The sequence below is a fragment of the Solanum verrucosum genome, unplaced genomic scaffold (assembly GCF_900185275.1).
Source record: "Solanum verrucosum unplaced genomic scaffold, falcon-dt-bn FXZP01000103.1, whole genome shotgun sequence".
Taxonomy (NCBI): Eukaryota; Viridiplantae; Streptophyta; class Magnoliopsida; order Solanales; family Solanaceae; genus Solanum; species Solanum verrucosum.
In genome coordinates this window covers 1,235,521-1,254,509 of record NW_026020048.1, presented here as the reverse complement: position 1 = coordinate 1,254,509, position 18,989 = coordinate 1,235,521, and the positions used below count along the sequence as shown (strand labels likewise).

The following is an 18,989-nucleotide window of genomic DNA, read 5'->3' as shown; positions in this document are numbered from 1 at the left end:
TTCTAACAATTGAACAAACCTTTTGTCTTCCAAAACTCAAACATTCTTGTAGACAGAATGTGGTTCAATATGAACTGGTTCACCAATAACATATGGATACAGAGGATTTGGTGGCAGTTCCGGAGGGCGAAGAAGTGGAGCTGATGGTTCTGCATATTCACCTTCATACTCATGACTATTTTCCTTAACTTGCCCAAGAGTTCTTAGAATTGTAGCCAATAAGATACAACACCCCTGCTTTGATCAGTTCTTATTTATTAAGAATCATGTAACTAATTTGAGCCAAGAAAAAACATACTAAAATTCTTGAAGGTGGTTGCTTTTATTTCTTACCTGTGTTAGAACACAGAGCAGGGCAATCCATTGGCAGATATCGCTATTCGAGTCCACAAAATCCTTGAAATCATCAAACCTTCCTGATGGATCTTCTGGTAAATCCTGATTTAGGTAAAACATAGTGAGAGCATTGGAGAGAAGCAATTGTCCAAGCCTTGGCGGGACAGAGTTACCACCCGGTACATAGAAGTTTTAAGTTGTACAAACACATCTATTCGTGAAAAAACATGACTATTATGAAAATGAAAAGTCATTTCTATAAGAAAAATCTGCAGGTATAAACATGATCTTTGTTGTATCCTGAAGGAAATTTCTTGTATTTTCCCCAATCTGTATACGAGTAATATCTCTTTAAGGAAAGTCTATTCTTTCACGCCTCAAAGTCATTTCTTCTTCAATTATATTTTCCTACTTTTCTAATAAGCTACCCTATGGAATTAGTCGAGGTGTTGCAACAAGGTTGTTTTGTTGATGTCCTGATCAATAGAATACAGAAAGATAAATTTGAATATAACAATATGATATAGGATTTCTTAGATGCATACCTTCTCCCAATCAGAGTTCAAGAAAACATCAGCTGTAATTGCAATCTCTGCTAAAAGAAGAACAAATATGATGAACATATACTATAAGTATAGTTAAGGTCCATTCTTTTTTCTCTCTATGCAGTTTCTTTTTTTCCAACAACCAAAAATAAATTTCCTGAAAGAGTATATATGAGAAATATAAAGAAAAAGGATACAAATGAGAGGCAATAGGAGTTGGAAGAGTTTGCTGCAACATGACCAAGGAAAGTGATTGCACACAAAGCAGTGCCAACACCAAGAAATGCATGGATAAACCTGTCATTATTTCACCACTGTGAGTATTAGCGCAGATTCCTTCATTGGAAAATTATACTGTATTGTAAAATAAAAAAGAAAGTTAAATACCCAAGTTTCTTAGTTGAGAACTCACCAAGGAAATTGAGCATAATCAGGGGATGAAGGTGAGTTGGCTGCATCGCGCTGCCAAACTCTAATCATCCATATACCATAAATAAGCATTGCAATGCCCATAAATCCTATTGTTATGTTTGTGATCTTGAGGGATAATCGCAGGCAACTCTTTACAAGTTTTACCATCTTGAACTTTAAACAGAAACTGTTTCATTCACTTAGGAGGGGAAATAGAAGAGCACTTGCTAGGTAAATAGCTCTTTATGTTTGAAAGGATACTTTGAAGAATGCATAAAAAAGCATATTGATGTGATTTACAACTGTTTGGATTCTTGATTTTTAAGAAATAATAGTGATGGTGACATGCCTAGATATGCAAAAATTGCCCAGATAGGCCAAGAAAAAAAAAGGAAATTTCCAAGAAAGAGCTTATTGTTATCTACCAAGTTGGAGGACCTACTGAATTATGAGTAGCTTGTTTAGCTTATATAAACCCAAAATGGATCTTTGTCCAAAGATGTGGTCAAGGATAAGAACTATCTAATTTCAAATGTTCATGATAACAACATCACAAGATTTTAAAGGAGAGCTAGGGATATATTATTGACAAAATTATTCAATGTAGATATTATGTTTATATCCACAACTAATAGGAAAAGATAAAAGATCTGTCACGCCCAAAACTCAAGGGGCGCAACTGACTCCTAAAGCCAAAACTCAGGCCCGAGCCGACCCTGCTGAACCATTTGCTACTAGCGCATGGCAATCACATGCAATTAAGAAAACAAACAAGTATATCTCGGCTTAAAACTAAGCCCTCGGCCGGCAAGGCCCCTGTCAATAGATCTACAAAAAAACCAGCTACTCCCAAGAGTCATATAAAGAAATATCCAACTAGCACAGAAGTCCTGATTGGGCCATCGAGGCCACCATGATATCTATACCAAAACTAAAAACAGGTAAATATCAGTACAATACATCAAACAGCTCACAAGCTTCAGCAAACCAACAACATAGGCCAGCATGGCCATAACGTAGCTATAAACCCCACACACTAGTCTGCAAGCCTCTAAGAGTAGTAAAGATTGGTGGGACAGGGCCCCAGCCTACCCATGAGAATAAATACAACAAAAGGTAACAAACCTCCCAACTCTGGCAGCTCCGGAGGAAAGGGGCTGACCAATCGGATAAAAGTCAATCATGCTGATATGGAGGTCTACTCGGTCATCTGTCAGGACCTACATGCATGAATGCAGCGCCCCCAAGGCAATGGGGCGTCAGTACAAAATAATGTACATAGTATGAAAGGCAATAGACTATGATGAGGTATCCTGATATACTGGAATAATCTGATAAATAAATTAAGGATAAGATAATTGTACTGACCTGCTTCTAAATCTAAATTTATCAAAAATAATAAAACAACAACCTAACCAAGCCCCCATAAGCTCGGTAGGTACAAACAGCACACAAGACCACCTACTCAGGCCCCCATAAGCCCGGAAGGTGCCAATCAGCCTGTATACCCCTATCGGTAGTCCCCTAGCCCCGCAGGCAGTCACATAGCCCTCTTAGGCATCAACATATCTTATAGACAACTCATAGCCCTCTTAGGCAACAACATGGCCCTGTAGGAAGCACATAACCTTCTTAGGTGTCAATATATATCCTTGTAGGCAACTCATAGCCCTTCTAGGCATCAATATAGCCCCGTAGGCAACTCATAGCCCTTTTAGGCATCCATATAGCCCTGTAGGCAGAACATAACCCTGCTAGGCATAGATCACATTCTTGCAGCTAACAACAATAGCCCAAAGGCAACAATAACAATCCAACAGCTAAAAGTGAGCAATTTAGTTATAGGCAACCTATACAAATAGCCTCTAAGTCGTGTCCAACATACGAATGTTACTACTGAATAAGAATCTCGATAAGAGAAGATTATACGCACTCGAGCAGCCAACAATCAACAATAATAGCTATAAGTATAACAACGATAACAACTCAATTACATTGCTCCTAAGCTTTAAGGAAACATGCCATAGGAAGAGAATAGCCTTAACATACCTTTTTCGCTAAATTCACGTGGCCTAAAGACTTTAACTCATAACTCCCTCGATACTACAACAAGGTAGGACCATAATCAACACACAAAATAAAAGATAACATGACAATACAATAAAAGATATGTATTTTCGTCGCAAATTGCTATTTGCTGCTTATAAAAGCTAGAGTCGATGAAAGAAGGGTCTTAGCTCGATCTTAGGTTCGTAATTCACCTCAAAACCTTCAAATATATTCAAACCCCTGCTGTCCCAACACTAAAATGTGATATGCTACGCAATCGATAAAACAAATTATACCACGATGTTGAGCCCAACGCGTAGAACAACTTTCGTCGAGAAAATCTATATTTCACTTGATCCTAAAAATGGGTTTCTATGTTTTCTCTGTATATTTAGCTTAAAATGAAGAAAAAATTCGAAAAAGAAGATATATACAACTTTCCACCGACCTAGGGCCCCACCTCACGTGCCTGCTTGCGCAGTCCCACGAAAATGCGAATATCTCTCTATTTTGAAGTCGTATGAATGAACGGTTTGATGCGTTGAAAACTAGACTAGTAGACCTTCGATTCAATAGTTTGTGGGCCCCATAAATCTTTATAGATTGGGAGAAAACCTCCAAGACATTTGACCCAAATTTCAGAGAAATCTTTAAGATGAAACTTACGATAACTTCCGCCAACTTTTATTTTGCCACTTACCTAACTTCAAAACTTGAGATGCAACACTCGAACACTTAAAATAGGACATACCACATCATTCTTAATTTATTACTCACCCTCCTTGTCTTTCCACAAAGATACGAGTTAATTTAGACCTTTTGAAAAGTCGGGGTGTTACATTCATCATCATGGTAATATAATATTATGTTTGTGTAAGATTGACAAGGCTCTTTTAGGCTATCAATAGTTTTGACGGTGATTTTAATCCCATTATTAGTACAGATCACAAGATGTCGAAAGAAGGAAGTCGAAGCACAATGAATACACACACCCACAACAAAATTCATGTACAAGTCAAACTGGGAATAAATATATAGACGGACGACAACTGATGAAATCCTTCATCTAAATGAAGGCCGTCTGAAAAGAAGAGTTATTGCTTTTGACGACGAAGAAATTCCTTCATCTCAGTCAAAATATCAGCTTTAACAACGAGACGCATTCGCTTAGAGTCCTCCCACAGTAATCCTCCATATTCTCTGGCAAAATCACAGGCAGCCTCAAAGACATCCTAAAAGTAAGCAATAACAATTATGTTTAAGCAAACAAACATTAAAAAGTTATATCAAAATTAAGGTTGCAATGCAAATATCATGGTGCTTGACACTCACTTTAGAAGGGAATTCATCGTAAAAGTGGGCTGGCTCCATCTCAACCCGATTCAGATCAGATTCCCACAATCTAATCTGGCATGAGAAAGTGGTAGTTGAATTAGATAATTGGACAAGGAACTTTTTTTCCAATAAATCTTTTCATTGGTCTATCTTTGTCGATGGATTGGTTGAATAGATTTTGGTCGGCCATAATTATGGGAACGTGTGACTAGTCAAGTACAAATTCTATAAGAGTCAATTAAATGTAGTGCAATTAGAGTAATATTTGGTTTTTAAAGCTGTCTTTCAGTTTCAACACTATGAGAAATAGTGAAGGAACCTGATCAGTAACATTCTCCGGCACAGATGGTATCCTCTCTGCAACCCTAGGATGTGCATTCTGCTGAAGGAAAGAAACTATCTGCAATCCATGCATTAAATCACAACAGCAGTCAAAACTTAACTTCAAGCGGAAGAAATTGTAGAGTAGCTGCTCAATTTGTGTTGTATAACTACATCCATACAGAATACTTCATAATATATCACTTGAAACATTTTGACGAATCACCATGACAGATTGTTCCCCATCTAATTCAATGTATTTGATAACTAAGGATAGGATAATTAGAACTCGAATATAAACCACTCCAGATAACTCAAGCAACGGTTTCCATTATGTCATATTTAACTCTTTCTAATTCATACAGAATCCTAAATGCGGTAGTTCAGTAAGAACTTTAGCACCAGAAGCACAATAGGTTCCAGTAATTCCATTAATGCATTCAAGAGTGTGCTAATTTTGAAAGGTGTATAACTACTATTAAACATGATAAGTGGACTAAAGGACCAGAAACAAAACTATAAAAGGACCTTTTCTGAGAGGAGTGCAACTAATCAACATCTATCAACTAGCCCACGAGATTTCTTTCTTAAGTGTAGCTGACGAAGAATTATTAAAAACATCCAACAAAAATGTCCCACATCATCAATCTTAAGCATTCCACATCTTCATCAAAAAAAGAAAAAATCTTCAACAAATATGGCACTCCACATGCAGTTGCTTTCTTAGATAATTTTTTAATTAGTTCTCTGATATAAGACGATGCTGGTTAATAAATAAATAGCAGCTGAAACTTGCCTGCTCAGAAGTAATGCCGTTTTGAAAAGCTTTATACAAACTTTCTTTATTAATAGCACCAACAATGAGATTTGGAAGCTGGTATTCCACCCTGTATTTGCAGCTAAAATTTGTTACTTAGAAATCTAACCAGAGAAGTTGATGAAAGAAATCTACTACTAGAAAATAAACACTCAACAGCCAAACACAGAGTATTAGGCATAACACATTTATAATTGGAATCAAGTTCTTATCTCAGAAGGGGGAAGAAAGAGAGAAGCAAAAGCTCAAACAACCATCCCTATAAGCATTCTACACTTTAAACATGTCATCCACTTTCCAATAGCTCTGCTGAAATTCTTCAGCTTATCAACTCCAAACAATATTAGCAAGTATAGACCCTATTTAATCCAAACTCCAAGCATCAATGATTGTGTTTACCCTGGCCAATTCTGACACAGATTTGAAAGTGTCCCATTCTTTTTGGTGACATCTTCTGCATTGAGCCAGTAGGATGCACAATCTCATTCATCATTTTTTATCTACATAACTAGTTCTTTCCTTTTTTTCAGCAGGAGGGATGTGTGTGTAATTAGATCCAGATTGGTAGCATTTATTGCATCTGATACTCCAAAATCTAGGGGAAGCCAACTCTCTAGTATACTCCAGAGTCCAGAATCTAGATAAGCCTTGAAGTCTGCATCACAATTGTTTAATATATTGCACATGCATGATGAATATACTAAAATTTGACTCATACTGTCTTATATGCTCTCCTTTTTACTCTGTATGGAGGTAAACATATGAAACCACCAAAATCGTACTAGAAAAGCACCATCAATGCACCTATGAGATTAAGATGCTGAATACATCTCAGGAAGCAGCATAAATGGAAGTGAAAGCAAATGAAATACTTTAGATAATAATATTGCCAGAGAACAAGATCTGCCTGATATTTCTGTCCATATGAAGGTAAATAAAGATTCATAAATAGGACATTCTCTCCCAACTCGCAAATGATACAAGTAATACATTTCTTGGAAAGCACCAGTCTAGCGTCAGATAAAGTTTGTGATGGTACTAATTCCAACAAAAAGTAGCAACAGAGTCCAGGTAATGCTATCAAGAGAAGGAGAGTTAGCACCTGTTCTTTCCATATGATCTCTTTTCTCAACCAAACTACAGAAAGAAACACAAACAGCAGAAACAAATTGTTCGGTACCTTGCAAAAAGGCGTAGGATCTCACAGTGCAATTTTGACGTTGAATATGCATACAGTCTGAAGTTTGTTTCAATAACGATAAAACCCTGATGAATGTGGTGGGAAGGCAAAGATGCATTTGCAGTCAGTAAGGTATCATAGAACTCATTCCAAACTAATTTGAGAATTTAAATCTGGATGACAGGAAGCACAAAATTCTAAATTTCTGTACACACTTGCTTCATAAGAAAACTGTAAGAATAAAGATAGAAACAACTGGATTTCTGGTAGCTTGACCCAACTACTCTAGGGAACACTTGCGAGTGCAGCATACCTGTTTCCTTGATGTTGTATCCGCTAAGCTAATTGACAGGTTGGTCGCCAGTTTAGTGGGAATAAACCAACTCTCTTTCCTTCCCTAAACAGCATCAAATGGGTAGTTAAGAACATAATAAAATAGACAAAATCTTTTCACTCTCGTGAGCTCATTGATGGGGCAACAAGGACTATTCACCTGCTGCAGCTTAACCAATCCCAAATCTGAAAGGTCCTTAATTATACTTCGCTGGAGATCAGTTATTGTGTTTGTGTTGTATGCCTATATTAGAAGACAATTCAACAAACATACGAAACTTAAGTATGACGTAATGAACATTACAACCGTTTGGTTGGGGAAATGGTTGAAAGACTTTTTCACAGTATTTTTCAGTTTTTCAAATATTGTTTTTTTAAGACAAAGTACAAAACTTTCTGCAAAAACAACTTCACTACTTTTCAACCAAACACCAGAGCGCTCCAGAACTAACTAAAATTCAAGCATTTAGAGTTTAAAGATGGTATCATTTACTACAGCTCCAGGACAAACTTAATTCAAGAAGCTCTAGCACTGTCTAGTAATACCTTGCCAGTAACATGAAAGCTTAGCTCCAAAAGAAATGCAATAAGATCTGCTGAATCCACTCCTTGCTCCTGCATTAATACGAAAAATACAGAATCATCATTTAGTAAATTTCATTAAATTTTCCAGAAGTTAGACAAATGGAAGTCCATACTCAACAATTGAAATTATGGCCATATGCACAATATCTTCTCAACCAAAATTTTGAATCAAAGAGAGAATATCTTCTTGATTCTTGCTTGTATTAACTAATTTACAGAGATAAGGAAACAAGGAAAGAGTGCCTAAAATATGTGATCAACAACAATAAAATCTGAGGTGGAACTAATGAGCACAACTCAACTAGGTTCCAGTCCCCAAACTAATTGGGGTTAGCTATATGTTCTTGTATGAATCGCCTGTATCCATTCTGCACATTTTTCAGTATTCAAATGATTCAAAATAGTTTGACTATTTTTACATTGGCCACCGGTTTCCCTCAACTCTCTTCCTTTATTCAGGCTTGGGAATGCTTACGCTTTGACGACCTTAGAGAGACAGTGTAGGCGATATAATCAGCAAGCTCTACAAAGGCCGAAGCTGCATCTCTGAGATTTCCTCCCCACCTACCTCCTTATCTTCAAAGTGTATCAGAAGACTAGCCGCAAATGTCAAATATAATTGAATTACAACACCACCCAATGAACCAATGGTGATTCTGATGCAAAACCATACCAGAAGAGAGAGAGACACACACACATGCAGAGAGAGAAGGAGGTGGTCAGCTATACCTCAGCATTTGTTATGTACTCCCTGATGATGTACCAAAGCTGTGCATTTGTGTCCATTAGCTGTAATACACCACAGTCAATAAATACAATATCCAAAAAACAAAAACATTGATTGATCGAGATAATTCAGTAACTCGTACCAAGAACTGGAACCCACTTTCAGTCAACCTTGGAGGTTCTCTATCGTCTCTGTTTAAGAAGGTATGAACTCATGAAGATTATGTCGATTATTACAAAATCATCCATACACATGCAGACAAAGAACTATACATATGTTATGTGTGAGTAGATATATATCCATAATACTGAAGTGGCCGGTACCTCTGACTTAAAAGTCCACGCTGGAAGATTTTCATCATCGAAGAGCTTATGTTTGTGGTCTTTCCACCTTCACTGGAGCTTATAAGGTTCAGCAGAAAGCACTGGTTGCGACAGTTGCAAGTCATAAAAAGAGTTGCCAAAATTATATTCAGGCTGCAGTTTGATCAAAACCGAAAGCAAAACAGATTGTCTCACAACATATTATTACATATTCTGAACACTCCCGGAAAATCAATGGACAAGAACTACTAACAAAATGCAAGTCATACCTCCCATTGTTCAACAGCATATGCCTCTAACTCCTCCAAGCTAGGAAGCCTCACAGTGATATTAGAAGGCATTGGTTCCCTTGGTAAGATTCCACTACAGTAATTGAAATCACATATTATAATCCAAATTGTGCAATTACGAGACCAAGGATATGACAGATATTTCAGTATCATGTAGAAGTATTACCACAACAAGTTACTGTATCAAGTACAGCATCTTACTGGTCAACTGAGGGTCAATGTATCAGGATCAAATTCTGAACTTCATCCCAGTTGGAAATTTAGCAAGACAAATCAAAAAATCATATAGGATGAATAAGATGGAACACATACACAAGTGTGAATATACTTATCCAACAACAACAATAATAATAACTATGCCTCAATCGATCAACCCCAAACTAGTTGCAGTCAACTTTATTCAAATATGCAAATGCGTGAACAAATGGCTCTTGGGCTTAACTCAACCCCAAAAGTCAACTCATGAAGGGAGGGATTGGCAGCTCATGATAGGAGGATATCCCAAGACAACATTAAGGCACCACAATTCATTCCCTCAATCAAGGTGGGATTTCACACTCGCACAGGACAACACAACCAGAGTTGGATAACATAACACGGAGGCTCAACATTGAGAAACACAACAATAGGGATTGTTAGGTCCGGCTCTGATACCATATGATGAAACTGAACCTTGGCCCTAACTCAACCATAAAAGTTAGCACATGAAGGGAGGAGAACCCAATACCATATAAGAAAACCACAACTCGTTCCCTTGAGACAGGGATTAATAGGCCAGGAATCTGGTGTCTACACGCCGAATGTCCTAGTACTTCTACTAATTGTACATGTACTTTTATTTTTAAATCGCCCATCTCAGAGAAGGCCAGCCAATAGTGATCATTAACACTTATAGAGAAAATATAATAAATAAGATAATAAAGCTTACCCATGGACTAGATGCTTCTGAAGATTAAATTGAAATTTAGGGTTTAGTTGATAAGTGGCTTCCTTTTTCCTGTAAGAAATCAAAGAGAATGGCAACACTAAACAACCAAAAACTGACCAAAATAACATGCAAAGAAATTGTGAATCACCCTAACCAGGTTTCTTCATTCCAATAGTTGAGACATGATTTCGACTACCTAAAACTTCTATATTGCTTATAAAGAGCAAAAACTTAAAAGGAAAAAACAAAAGAAAGATAAGCAAGTATAGACAATTCAAGATATTCCCTCTAATCATGCTTGCTTATTTTGACCAAAGTTCTAATTTTGCTCATGTGTCATTATTTAAAGTGCTAAGTGAAAAACATGACAACCAGATGAAGATCAAGCGGGAAAGTAAATACAGTCAGACCTCTATATAGCATCCGCCTTCGGCTGAGGGGAAAATTTAAATCAACAGGCGGTGACTTTGTATTCCAATTTCCATTAGAGAAAAAAATCCATCTTGTAAGGGTCAAAATTTATTAATGATGTATAAGCATTCTGAATTGCTGAAATATGAATACTTCTGAGAATTTAAATTTAAATAAGTTTGTCATCTTTAATCACATTAAAAAATAGACTTTTTGCATCCTTTTTTTTTTTTTGTCTATAACAGCCAAATAAAAATTTAAGTGTCAAATGTTGTTATAGGTCAGCTTTATTCAAGACAAAGATTTTATAGTAGCTATCAAGAAAGAGAAGAATCTGCTCAATAACCTGTCAAATGTTTCCGTCATTACTCTCAGCATTATCAATCTATCAATGGCAACTTTATGCTTTGAGAATCCATCTGGAAGCACCCACTCCTCCATCGACTTGGCTGTAATTGGTATGTCTATATACAACATTTGCAGCACATACTTCTTCGCTAAGGGAGGTAACGATCTAGCAGAAGAAATGAACAAATTAAGCACATAATATAGCATGTTTCAAAATAGTATCACCAAAAGTGAATTTCCTTGATATAGCTCGAGGTGAATACAGTGAGTGCTAAGTACTAGTGAATTAATCAATCTCTTGTTGCAATTGATACAAAAAAGTACAAATTCTTTCTATAAAAACATTCAAACATTAAAAATTTGTGCTTGTGTATGTTTATACTTGTGTCAGCACAGCACTTGCTGCTGATTAACTTCATCCTTTTATGGCTAAGTTCATTTCTCCAGAATAATAAGCTTAAAGACAAAGCAAACTTCTTTTGTATCCAAATGTACACAGTACATATCACTATATGCTAAATTGGTGAAATTACATCCATTTTTACTTGCAGAAAGTAATCAAAACAAAGCTCTGCACAAATATAAATGGTTGTGCAACAAGAAAAACTCTTAACATTCGATCAAATTGGGGATTTTTAGAATACCTAAGAATGGCTTCACAGATAAAGGAATTGTCGTAAAGCATGTCGAGTTTCATGACAGGCAATGAAGCCACCATGTCCATGAAATTCCTGGCGACGATCTTCACTTGCGGCATTGTTGTTATAGATCAAATAAAGGTTTTCAATACTTCAATTTCTCAATCTAGGGTTTTAGCTTTGCTGAATGATGATTCTCCACTACTTCTGCTAATACATATACCGCCGGATTCATAAACATTACAGAAACTGTAGATTTATGTATTAAACCCGACTCGGGAGATGAAAGGCATTTCTCCTCTTGCTATTTGGGCCAGAAACTTTCAAGGCCCAATATGAATTGGACCACTTGGTATCATAGATACGGTATTGAAAAATAACTTTGTTATATAGTTTCAAATTTCTCGGCTGAAACTCTATATAAAAATTAAATTCTCGAATGTTTATGAAAATTCCAAAAGTCGAAGCTTCTCAAACCTATTGTAAGCAAGTTGTCACGTATCTCCCATACTTTTCAGGTAACTATCTTCATTATGATTAACAATTTAAATTAAATGTTTTGCTGGTATAAATGATGTAAATAATTTTCACATTATTAGTGTAGTTTACCCTCCGATAAATTATTAGTTACCAATCAATATTTTCATAAAAGATTTACTCACATAATTATGTAGTAATTTATAAGTGCATAAAATTTTAACTTTGCTAGCAATTACGTATAGTTATCTTTTAAGTAATTAATAGTATAAAAATTCTATTACATTATTGTGGTATGACATTAAATTAAGAAAATGTTACAAAAAGAAAAGGTCAACACTTCTATTTGCATAATGAAGCTACAACAATAATATACCCATTTGAATTAGGATAGAATATACACAAATGACCTCAATTGTACCTTTGGAGGGTAGAGAAATTGTTTCCGTCAGAGATATTCATAATGAAGCTATAAATATCAAAAATCAACTTTCACCCCATGTTATCTGCTGTAGAACAAATCTTTGAACTATAGTAGTAATCCTAGCTAGTAGAATAAATTATATATATGCTTTTCTTGCCCATTACAATTAGTTCATGCATAAAGAAAATCTTCAAGTGGATTTGTTTTTATCAGCTGGATCCTCTTCTGCTAGAGTCTTGGAAGACCTGTTTGATTGGATTTTATTTACTTCCTCAGGAGGGATATCAAACTGCACAAGCAAACAGTAAGATAAAAATGAAACATTTGACAGCATCCAATAAAGCAAGATGGTAATAGGCTAACGTAACATCTAGAGTTAGTTAGAGTTCAGAATGAACGTGATCTTATTATATTATATGTTTGGGTTCAGATGAACCTGCAATACTCATCCTAGATCCGCCTCTAACCAATGGGCATGAATTGCATAGGCATTCTTACTCTTCCTAGTCCTCACAAACAGAGTGGCAGCAAGGATTGAGAGTAACAATTAACAAAACTTACGACTATTTTGATCATCAACATATAATACAACAAACTGACCTTGAAACCACAACCAGCTACACAAGCGCGATGACAATCCTGCATCCATAAAAGAACACGTACACATGTTGAACAACGAGTGTTAAAAGACACCAAAATGAAATGAAGAGATGGTAAACCTCAGAGTGGCTAGCAGAACCAGGGGCGCGATCAATACAAGCACTCCATTGTTGATCCTTCATAACAGGACCCTTATTGCACATCTCATCACATTGTTCGAAACCTGCACATACCTTAAGTTGAATAGACAAACATCAAGGTTCCTAATTAACCATCAATTACTCTATTGAATAACAACGATATGCTTTCCTATATCATTCTACAAATTTGAATGTTCCTTGTTCACAACTAACTAAAAATCTGCAACATAGAAACCAATAAAGTTCAGGAACTTACATTCCTCCCATGTATCGCCATCAGCATCACACGCCTTTTTGCAAAAAACTCTCCCTACAAAAATTTACACATCATAAAATTTGGTAGAATTTCCTGTTTAAAACAACAAATGAATGAAATGCATCATCTATGAGTCGAAGTATATAAAAAAAAAAAGATAAAATTGATCTACTTATGCAGTAACATTTTCAAGCTTAAAACAAGTCATTATTCTAACTTACAATTTTTCAACATGGGTGAATTTTGAACAGTCAATTACGTCTCAATCTCAAACTAGTTAGGTCCAGCTATGCGAAATTCTCTATGTCAGGCCATCTTATTCCATGATCCTACTAAATGGTTAATGATTAATCGAATTACTTGGTACTTAAGAGCGATGATGTTACAAGTTCAAATATTTTTTGCTTTGGCATGCTCAATTGGAACTATTAACACAAATATATGAGACCTTTAAATTACAAGAAAAAGGGGGAATTAAGAGAGTAAATTACAAGGAATTTGGGTGAGGGCTGAGAATTTATTTGTGCATTGCTTGTTACAAGGTGGTGCCCATTGCTGTGGAATCATTATTTCTCTCTTATCTTTAATTTTCTTATTTTGTTTTATCTATATCAAATTTTGCAGAAGTTTTTTAATTTTTTTTTTAATTATGTGGAAGATGAAGTAGTGGATTTTAATCAAATAAAAAAGAATGTGCAGGAAATAGGGGGAATAATCGTTGATTCGGAAATTAAGGCGACTTTGTTGTTCTTGCTTTTGTGTTTCCCGCATGTTATTAGTTTTGAGTACAAATTATTTCACTACAGTTTATATCAACTTTCACCTTCTAAATACCCCCTCTATTTTAATTTAATTTTTATCTACTTTTTTAAAAAATGTCAATTTTTTTATTTTTGTTTAGCGCAACTTTGTAATTTCAACTTTTCCACCTTACATGTTAAAATTACAATATTAAAGATCGTTTTAGTACATTCTATGCCGAGGCAGACTCACGTGTCCTATTAAGGATGCATGTGTACTCATTAACTTAGGAAAATTATGTATGTATATATCTTGCGATATGACATATATTTTATTAGGCACCTTAAGACACTAATAGTATTTGACTATGTTGATTTAAACGGTGCACACCTCTGAGGTGTGAGCCGTGAGGGGGTGGGTTCAAATCCTATTTACAAATTTCTTTAAAATATTCAAAGTCACCAAAGCCACAAAGCAAACTTTATCTAGTATAATCATTTAATTCATATTTATATGTTAGTACATTAGTATTATATTTTTATGTTTAGTAAAATTATCGTATGAATTGATATTTAGTGACATGCTTTAACTAACGTGCATTAGTCATTGATGGTGCACCATTCATCTTCAAATCTTGAATTCACCTCTAATTTTTATGTTTTATTAAAATCATAAGATTCAAAAGTTTCTTAGTTATTTTTTAAAAATTTGTGTCAAGTCAATACTCCCTCTATTTCATATTATATGAGCATCTTACTAAAACTAATTGTCTCATTTTACTAAAACTAATTGTCTCATTTTACTTAATCTTACTAAATCAAGAAATTATTAATTAATTTTTTCCTATTTTACCCTCTTTTAAACGTGAAGAGCAAAATTGAAACTGAGAACTGTTTGAAATTCTGAGTGTAATGGCCCGTAGTGCTCAGCAACTTCTGCATGCGTTTCAAATCCAGCAAAGCAGTCACGGAGGCCGCAACATGTCCTCATCAATAAAACAAGATAAATAAACGACACATTCATTATTATTATTTTTTATTATGTGTTCGAAATCTACGTTGAAGCTCTAATTAAATTTGCATTGCGCATTGCATAATTCATTTTGGGAGTGGAGCTCTCAATCGAATTTCTCTATATCCAGGACTCGAATTCTAGATTTTTGATTAAGAATGAAACAATTTCACCGCTGCACCACAACTCATGTTGGTCACATTACGAATGTTGTACGTTAAAATGACCCCTTAGGCCTTATCTTTGAAAAATAAGCTTATAATAATTCCTTAAATAGTTCCTTCTTTAAAATAATCGAAAGTTTAATTAAACATACTAGCAAATTCCGCTCAAGCATAAATCGGATATACTGTAAATAATTTGTTTCACTTTTCTGCTTTTACTTTATTTTACTAGTACTAGTATTACATAATAAAACAAAAGTAAATAGGTTAACCCCCCCTCCCCCCCAACTATTATCATTTTTCAAGTCATATTTGGATGCTTGGTGGGACTATTTTACTATATTATTCTTATTAATTGATATTTAGTATTAAATTTTTAAAAATAATTTCAGAAATAAATATAGAAAAAAATATTTATCTTCTTTTATTTGTTAAAATAACAAATAAAAATAAAAACTTGTTTTTTAATTAATGAACCAATAAAAAGGAGTAGAGGGGTATAAAAAAAGTAAAATTTTACTCTCTTTTTTAACCTATTCACTCTAAAAAAAAAAAAAAAACTAAAGAACCGTGCAAATACATTATACAAATCTATTGATTCGATAAGATTTTCCATAGGAGTGGACATTCGATATTCGGTTCGGCATTATCAAATTTTGGATTCAATAATTCAGTAATTGGTAGCTAAAACTGAATAGTTTAATATGAATTTACGATAGTTTCGGAGGGAAATTTAATGAAATTCATTAGTTTATGTACAAACAATGCAAAATGGTACTCATTTGACACTCCCTTAACAAATAATAATTTTTTTATATCAATTCTAATTAATTATAAATAATTGAGATTTTTTTTTAAAAAATAGTACTATATAAGAATAAAATAATAAGTCATTATTTAATTTTCATTAAATAAAATTAATATTTATTTTTAATATAATAAACAAATAAATTAAATGGAACGAGTATTGACTCTAAAAATGGAATCCAAAGAACCATGCAAATACAAATCTATCCGAAATTCGATAAGATTTCATGTGGTCCAGAAACTTTTTGGGAAGAGTATTTTTCACATTGTGAAATTTGGAAGAGGCAAACCAATAGCCTCTTTGGCCTAACTTTTAAAAGTGTTTTTTATTAAATTTAAAAAGTATTTTTAAATAATAATTAGTAAATTGATTGAGTTTTCTAAAAATATTTTTTTAAAAGGGTAGCGTAGAAAAATTTCACTAGTTTAGGAGTTAATTACTTAGATACACACTAGTTTATAATATTATAAATCTTATTAGATTTTGAGATGTATTTCGAAATACATGTCAAGATTAGGTGTAATTTTCTATAGATATACTATACCATGTATCTGGGATAAATAAACAAATCTCGCTCGCCTCCCTCCCGTATTGGTCGCCACTCTCATATATATATATATATATATGGTATTAGATACAAGTGAATCACACCAAATACGTATAAAAACATGTATATAGTGTGCTTTATAGGTATATGAGATATATAAACAAATCTCGTTCTCCTCTATCCTATTCACGCTCGCCTCTCACCCTATTTCAGTATATCTAGTAATAAAAAACTTGTATTTTGGTGTATAAAATACTCCCCCGTCTCTATTTACTCATCAAATATTTCCTAATATGATTTCCTTTTTTACTTGTCATTTTTGACAAGTGAAAATTTTATAAATGACAAATCAAGGAAGGACAATTTTTTTTCCTATTATAACCTCAAGTTATTAATAGTGAGTTATATCTTTGAAAAATATAGTAAGTAAATATATTAGGAACCCCATCAATATATTGGATTAAAATGGTAAACTCATCGTATCAATCACTATTTTCTTAATGGGTATGCCAATTGCCAAATCAAAATGTGACAAGTAGAAATGGACGGAGGGAGCATGTATCTAATATGGTATAAATTATCAATTGGTGATATAAAATATAGTAATCATTTCAAATTATAGGAATGTTCTAAGTAGTTTCTCTTTTTTTAAAAAAAATACTTTTTGCTACTTTTAAAAGTTTGGCCCAGCAATAAATGCATCATAATTTAAGATTAACCCTATATTAGGACCAAAAAACGGTGCCCTTTCATATTCCACCCACCACAAACTTTATCGCTTGACCTTCTTCCTCCTCACAGCAAACCAAACTCCAATCATTAAATCTTCATCTTCAATCTGCTTTTTACCTGCCACTTCAAATCAACATTCTTGATTTTCATAATCAGATTAGATCCAAAATTTCATAATATTTGAATCAAAGATTGAAACTTTATTGTATATTTATCTTCATCTTCAATCTGTTTCTAGTCTGGCACTTCAAATCAAGATTCTTGATTCCCACAAACATATCAGATTCACAATTTCATGATTTTGACTTAAAAGACTGAAACTTTTTTGTGTATTTATCTTTTCATGGTTGAGAAATTGATGTCCTTATCCATAACTTTGAAGGAACCATAGTCTGTATGTTCTTTTCAAGATTTGAAGAGTGAAAAAGAGACAAGAGAATATGGGACCGCCATCATCAGCAGCATCATCATCATCAGGGGTAAAGGCTAAAGTTTTAGATATTCCACTTCATGGGATTGGTTTTGAGTTTGTAGAAATCACACCCCACAAAATCACTGGTCGTCTTCCTGTGACAGAAAAGTGTTGTCAGCCATTTAAGGTGCTGCACGGTGGAGTTTCAGCTTTGATAGCTGAGGCTCTGGCAAGTATGGGAGCACATATGGCTTCTGGTTTCCAGAGAGTGGCTGGAGTTCATCTAAGCATCCATCATCTCAAGAGTGCTCATTTAGGGGACCTTGTGTTTGCTGAGGCTGTACCAATCAATATTGGCAAAAGTATTCATGTTTGGGAAGTTTGCCTTTGGAAGATTGATCCATCTAATGAGGAAAACAAGACTTTGTTAGCATCATCAAGAGTTACTCTTAAGGCCAACATGTCTGTACCTGAAAATGCTAAAGATGCTGCTGTGAATCTCAAGAAATATGCTAAGTTATGATCATGTTTAATTGAGTTTGTTTGTAAGCAAAATTGTAGAGAGTAACAAGACAATAATGCAGAGTTATGCAAAACATGTTGTAAACCCTTTTTGCTATTATCTGCCCTGACACGTTTTTATGAAAACAGTACCCAAAAAGAGTGGAATCTACATTATCTGATAGTACTAATTTCTTTGATTTGTGGCTCACATTGCATTTACCCCTAATAGAGTATGTTTCTTAAATTTTACTTGAACCAATCATACTACTTCAGGCTAAAAGAAAATGAAAAGATAACTTCAGTTATTGCCTTATCTTGTGTGACAACACTACCGAGCGAGTTGCTTTTCTGGATGGGCAGTTGTGTGACAACTCTACAGAGTAACCTGGTTTGATCCTCAACAAAAGCACATTAAAATGCTCCCCTCTATGATTTCTGGAATAATAGCAAACTTTTAATCATTTCTCTGATAAGCAAGCAGGTCAATCCATCCATTAATCAACTAACTCCTAATGTTATTCATTCAGAACTACTAATTTTTATCTAAGCAAGCAGGTTAACAGATAGCTGGCCAAGTACCTCCCTGATGTCCAAGT

The 18,989-nt window shown here is 34.5% G+C and overlaps 4 protein-coding genes across 4 annotated transcripts; 1 reads left to right on the top strand and 3 right to left on the bottom strand.

The window, feature by feature from the left end:
- LOC125822124 (tetraspanin-19-like) lies at positions 1-1,528 on the bottom strand. Its single transcript, XM_049501495.1, has 5 exons — positions 1,294-1,528; positions 1,079-1,178; positions 882-962; positions 334-438; positions 1-234 (listed from the first exon to the last, which is right to left on the bottom strand). Exons 1-5 carry the CDS (start codon positions 1,458-1,460, stop codon positions 37-39), a joined length of 651 nt encoding a protein of 216 aa, XP_049357452.1. The 5' UTR covers positions 1,461-1,528; the 3' UTR covers positions 1-36.
- A 2,790-nt stretch (positions 1,529-4,318) lies between these two features.
- On the bottom strand, positions 4,319-11,821 carry LOC125822408 (general transcription and DNA repair factor IIH subunit TFB2). The gene is made up of 15 exons (XM_049501803.1): positions 11,584-11,821; positions 10,938-11,105; positions 10,181-10,249; positions 9,232-9,325; positions 8,963-9,063; positions 8,782-8,830; positions 8,642-8,701; positions 7,874-7,942; positions 7,488-7,571; positions 7,308-7,391; positions 6,995-7,080; positions 5,790-5,884; positions 4,996-5,072; positions 4,674-4,748; positions 4,319-4,573 (listed from the first exon to the last, which is right to left on the bottom strand). The coding sequence occupies exons 1-15, from the start codon at positions 11,694-11,696 to the stop codon at positions 4,436-4,438; spliced, it is 1,362 nt and encodes a 453-aa protein (XP_049357760.1). The 5' UTR covers positions 11,697-11,821; the 3' UTR covers positions 4,319-4,435.
- A 794-nt stretch (positions 11,822-12,615) lies between these two features.
- LOC125822382 (uncharacterized) lies at positions 12,616-14,130 on the bottom strand. The gene is made up of 5 exons (XM_049501776.1): positions 13,966-14,130; positions 13,475-13,528; positions 13,198-13,301; positions 13,079-13,117; positions 12,616-12,767 (listed from the first exon to the last, which is right to left on the bottom strand). The coding sequence occupies exons 1-5, from the start codon at positions 14,039-14,041 to the stop codon at positions 12,669-12,671; spliced, it is 372 nt and encodes a 123-aa protein (XP_049357733.1). The 5' UTR covers positions 14,042-14,130; the 3' UTR covers positions 12,616-12,668.
- A 3,342-nt stretch (positions 14,131-17,472) lies between these two features.
- Positions 17,473-18,503, top strand: LOC125822670 (1,4-dihydroxy-2-naphthoyl-CoA thioesterase 1-like). Its single transcript, XM_049502101.1, has one exon. It carries the CDS (start codon positions 17,918-17,920, stop codon positions 18,410-18,412), a length of 495 nt encoding a protein of 164 aa, XP_049358058.1. The 5' UTR covers positions 17,473-17,917; the 3' UTR covers positions 18,413-18,503.
- The last annotated feature ends 486 nt before the right edge of the window (positions 18,504-18,989 follow it).

Bases quoted from the DNA above. Each gene is read 5' to 3' on its own strand.
- LOC125822124 (XM_049501495.1), bottom strand. From the start codon at position 1,460: ATGGTAAAACTTGTAAAGAGTTGCCTGCGATTATCCCTCAAGATCACA. The intron at 1,179-1,293 runs GTGAGTTCTCAA...AAATAATGACAG, and splicing joins GATTATGCTCAATTTCCTTG to GTTTATCCATGCATTTCTTG. The intron at 439-881 runs GTATGCATCTAA...TACCTAAATCAG, and splicing joins TGAACTCTGATTGGGAGAAG to GATTTACCAGAAGATCCATC.
- LOC125822408 (XM_049501803.1), bottom strand. From the start codon at position 11,696: ATGCCGCAAGTGAAGATCGTCGCCAGGAATTTCATGGACATGGTGGCT. The intron at 4,749-4,995 runs GTTCCTTCACTA...TTCTCATGCCAG, and splicing joins CGGAGAATGTTACTGATCAG to ATTAGATTGTGGGAATCTGA. The intron at 4,574-4,673 runs GTGAGTGTCAAG...GCTTACTTTTAG, and splicing joins ACGATGAATTCCCTTCTAAA to GATGTCTTTGAGGCTGCCTG.
- LOC125822382 (XM_049501776.1), bottom strand. From the start codon at position 14,041: ATGATTCCACAGCAATGGGCACCACCTTGTAACAAGCAATGCACAAAT. The intron at 13,302-13,474 runs GTAAGTTCCTGA...AGGTATGTGCAG, and splicing joins TGGCGATACATGGGAGGAAT to GTTTCGAACAATGTGATGAG. The intron at 13,118-13,197 runs GTTTACCATCTC...TTATGGATGCAG, and splicing joins GTTCTGCTAGCCACTCTGAG to GATTGTCATCGCGCTTGTGT.
- LOC125822670 (XM_049502101.1), top strand. From the start codon at position 17,918: ATGGGACCGCCATCATCAGCAGCATCATCATCATCAGGGGTAAAGGCT.